Consider the following 3,283-nt stretch of genomic DNA (forward strand, 5'->3'; position numbering starts at 1 on the left):
CAGGGCATCCGAGAGCATGAATTCAGCGACTGTGTGTGCAAGTGACATGATACTGGTGTGTGTGTGTGTGTGTGTGTGTGTGTGTATGTGTGTGTGTAGTTGGTAGACAGGAGACAGTCGGAGGTGGCAGGATGGTCCAAGGCAGATGAGAGGAAATGGCAGCTTCAAGCTACTGACTTTAAACAGAGCATCTGCAGTCTAGCCTCATGGATATCATTGCTCAGAGAAGGGGTGGTTCTCTAAATAACTGGCCAGGCCAAGGGCCAGGCACCCTAGTAATTAAAGGGAGGCATAGTCTTAGTGGTAGTGGGTACTTCTTGGGTATGGGCTGGACTTCACCTAGGACTGATGGCAGGCTGCTTTCCCTGGGGCTGTTCCTAAGCACATGAGAGTTCCCCTGTGGCTTTATGCTGCCCTCTCATTAATGAGGTCTTTTCTGCTGTGTTGTGGAGAGGAGTGAGGGGGGTGTGCTATGGAACCATGCCTCCTCTATAATTGGTGTGGAATTTAGGTGGAGCAGGTTTCAGTGGGTTCAAGGTCTTTATTTGTTGGTTTATGGTTGTGGATGTACCTTCTAGGCTCAGCCAGAATTACCACTAGTATTTGTCCCAATGATGATTGTAACTCTGAGCCCTGGCTCTTTCCTAGAAACAGCCCGATATTTGATGTTAAATTTCATTCTCTGCCTTTGGTCTTCTTCTAAAATATTTCTGCCAGGTATTTTCAATTCCTTTCTAGACACACCTACTCTCTGGAAAAGCTTCATGGGATGGATGCATGGCAGTGTTGAGTAGTGGAAAGAACATACACTTTTAAATTTGGAGGGAAAATCATCCACCTGTCAGTACTCATTTTTTATTATGTGACCTGGATTAGGCCTATATTGAGGTTTTAGTAAGATTCAACATGCTTTTAGTTTTTCTATTCCTAGAGGCTGACTGTGGGATACTAACGCTGAGGGAAATAGAACTGGGACTTAATCCCTGATGGGTACGGAGGGAATCTGGAAGGCCTGTGTTCCATGGTAGGAAAGCTGCCACTCTGGAGATGGAGATGTAGTCCAAGTAAATGTGGACTCTATCTTTTCCAGTTTCTCCCTCTGAAACTGTGCTGCCTTAAAGTGAGCACATGGTTGATTCTATCTCCCTTTAGAAGTAGACATTCCTATTGGTTCTATCTCTTCCCACCATGGCATCCAATCCCTCTCGTAACTTTCTCCAATAGCAGATGTGCATAGGGGGACTTTATCCCCCCTGCCTGAATTCAAAATGCCACAGCCTGAATTTTTGGCTACATTAATTTGGTCATTAAGTTTTGCCTTGATAGCTTTCAATGTATAGAAAATAACCATGTCGCCCATGTGACTCTTTTGAATTTTATATATAAAACAAAAGGGGGAATTGTGGGGAACAGGAAAATTTCTCCCAAGTCATCTCCCCCAAATATATGTTAGAATTAGGACCCTGCTTGCAGGTCCACAAGTAGGGCCAACTCCCTGCAGTTAAGGACAATGGGCTACTTCTCCCTAAAGGCTTGCAGTCATTGGTTTGGTTCCTGTAGGTGGGGTTTGCACCCTACTGATAATGGTTTCTATAGTGGGCCAGAGAACAGGTCAAACCGGCTCAGTGACATCCAAACTTAGACAGCCATCCTGAACCTAGGATCCACCCATCTTGTCACATGTATACCCCCACTCTCTCCTCTTCCTATTGCATGTATATCTCTAGATCACCCTCCTCCCATTACTGTTTACCTATAGCACAACCCTATCCTGTGATGTATAGCTTCACCTGTAATTAGGGGGCTTGCACGTCCCCAGAGAATATAAAAGCCTTGAGTAGCAATAAATATCACTTTCTCCACGTGGACCACCAAGTGAGGCTGAGGTGAGCATGCTGCCATGAAATGTGTCTGACTCCATTATGTCAATCTCTCCTCTATCTCTCATGCTCTCTATGGCTTTACTATAATCTTTACTTATTATCACTGTACAATTGTGCCTACCAGACCCCTGATGATTGGTTGGGGGCCCTTTCCCCCATAGCTGACTTTTCTGATTTTTTAATTAAGAGACCTTGAGTCTTTTTTCTTTTAAGCTCCAACATACTCTGTTGAGAAACGCTACGGGGTGAAACCAGTCAGCGTCCGAACTTGGTGGGACTGCTTTTTCAGGTTACACACGTTTTCTGCCACTTTTCTTACTACCTTTCTGACCCTTAATATAGTGGAAAATATTTGAGTTTTCTTCCACTGATAGGTTTCCAACTTGCAGAGATTCCAGCTCATATTTTCAGTTCAGCTCTTTAGCTGCCCACTACATGTAGCTTCATCATCTCGTAAATATTTTAAAAGGGCTACTGGGTCAGTGAATTTGTATCATTGAGTTTAATGCAGACCTTTTCTTAAATTTTACTTTTCATTTTAGCCACACCACCTGAGCACTCAAAAGATATACCCTGTTGGGGAAACTGCCTATTAATTTGTAGTCCCTAATTTCTCATTATAACTCTATCCCATCACAGCTATTTTATAGTTTGATGGTTCTTTCCGCCCCCACCCAACAGAGGCCTTTTCTGATAGACCCAAGACCAGTGATGAATTAGCATTTGAACAAAGAAAATGCCTACAGAGAATAACTCCTGGAGATTGTCATTCTATCTGAAAATGGCTCTACTCCTTCTGCAATCTCAATACATATTGTCTTAATGTCTTTCATAGTTTCCTGATATCCACAAAACACACCTTCAGCAATTAACACAACTTTTTCTACTTGTTGCTGCAGGTGTATTCATTTTGAAGACATAGTTTATTTTAATGTGAATGATTCAAACCCACAAGCCTTTCCACCAGAGAAAAACTTTCTGCTCCCATAAAGACTTGCAGTTTCTGAAATCCTAAGGAATAGCTCTACTCTGTCCTGTAGAATTCCTGTGGGTTAGAATTGGCTCAGTTACAGTTGGTTAGAAGTACAATTGTGTTTTATATTTCATTCTGTTTAAAAAAAAATAACTAAATCATTTTATTGGGGCTTGTACAACTCTTATCACAATCCACACATACATCCATTGTGTCAAGCACTTTTGTACATTTATTTCCTTCATCATTCTCAAAACATTTGCTTTCTACTTGAGCCCTTGGTATCAGCTCCTCATTTTCCCCCTCCCTTCCTGCTACCCCCTTCCCATGAACCTTTGATCATTTATAAATTATTATTATTTTGTCATATCTTACACCGTCCAACATCTCCCTTCACCCATTTTTCTGCTGTCCATCCCCCAGGGAG

General features: G+C 42.3%; 1 protein-coding gene across 1 annotated transcript in view; it reads right to left on the reverse strand.

Annotated features, from left to right (window-relative positions):
- Positions 1-1,351, reverse strand: part of PANX3 (pannexin 3) — a 10,047-nt gene extending 8,696 nt beyond the window's left edge. The window contains exon 1 of the mRNA XM_004716264.1: positions 1,258-1,351. Within this exon, the coding sequence (XP_004716321.1) occupies positions 1,258-1,351 (94 nt within the window). The remainder of the gene's footprint in view (positions 1-1,257) is intronic.
- Between the last annotated feature and the right edge of the window lie 1,932 nt (positions 1,352-3,283).

This window comes from Echinops telfairi, unplaced genomic scaffold (assembly GCF_000313985.2).
Source record: "Echinops telfairi isolate 266 unplaced genomic scaffold, ASM31398v2 ScPeMD7_7465;HRSCAF=8503, whole genome shotgun sequence".
Classification (NCBI taxonomy): domain Eukaryota; kingdom Metazoa; phylum Chordata; class Mammalia; order Afrosoricida; family Tenrecidae; genus Echinops; species Echinops telfairi.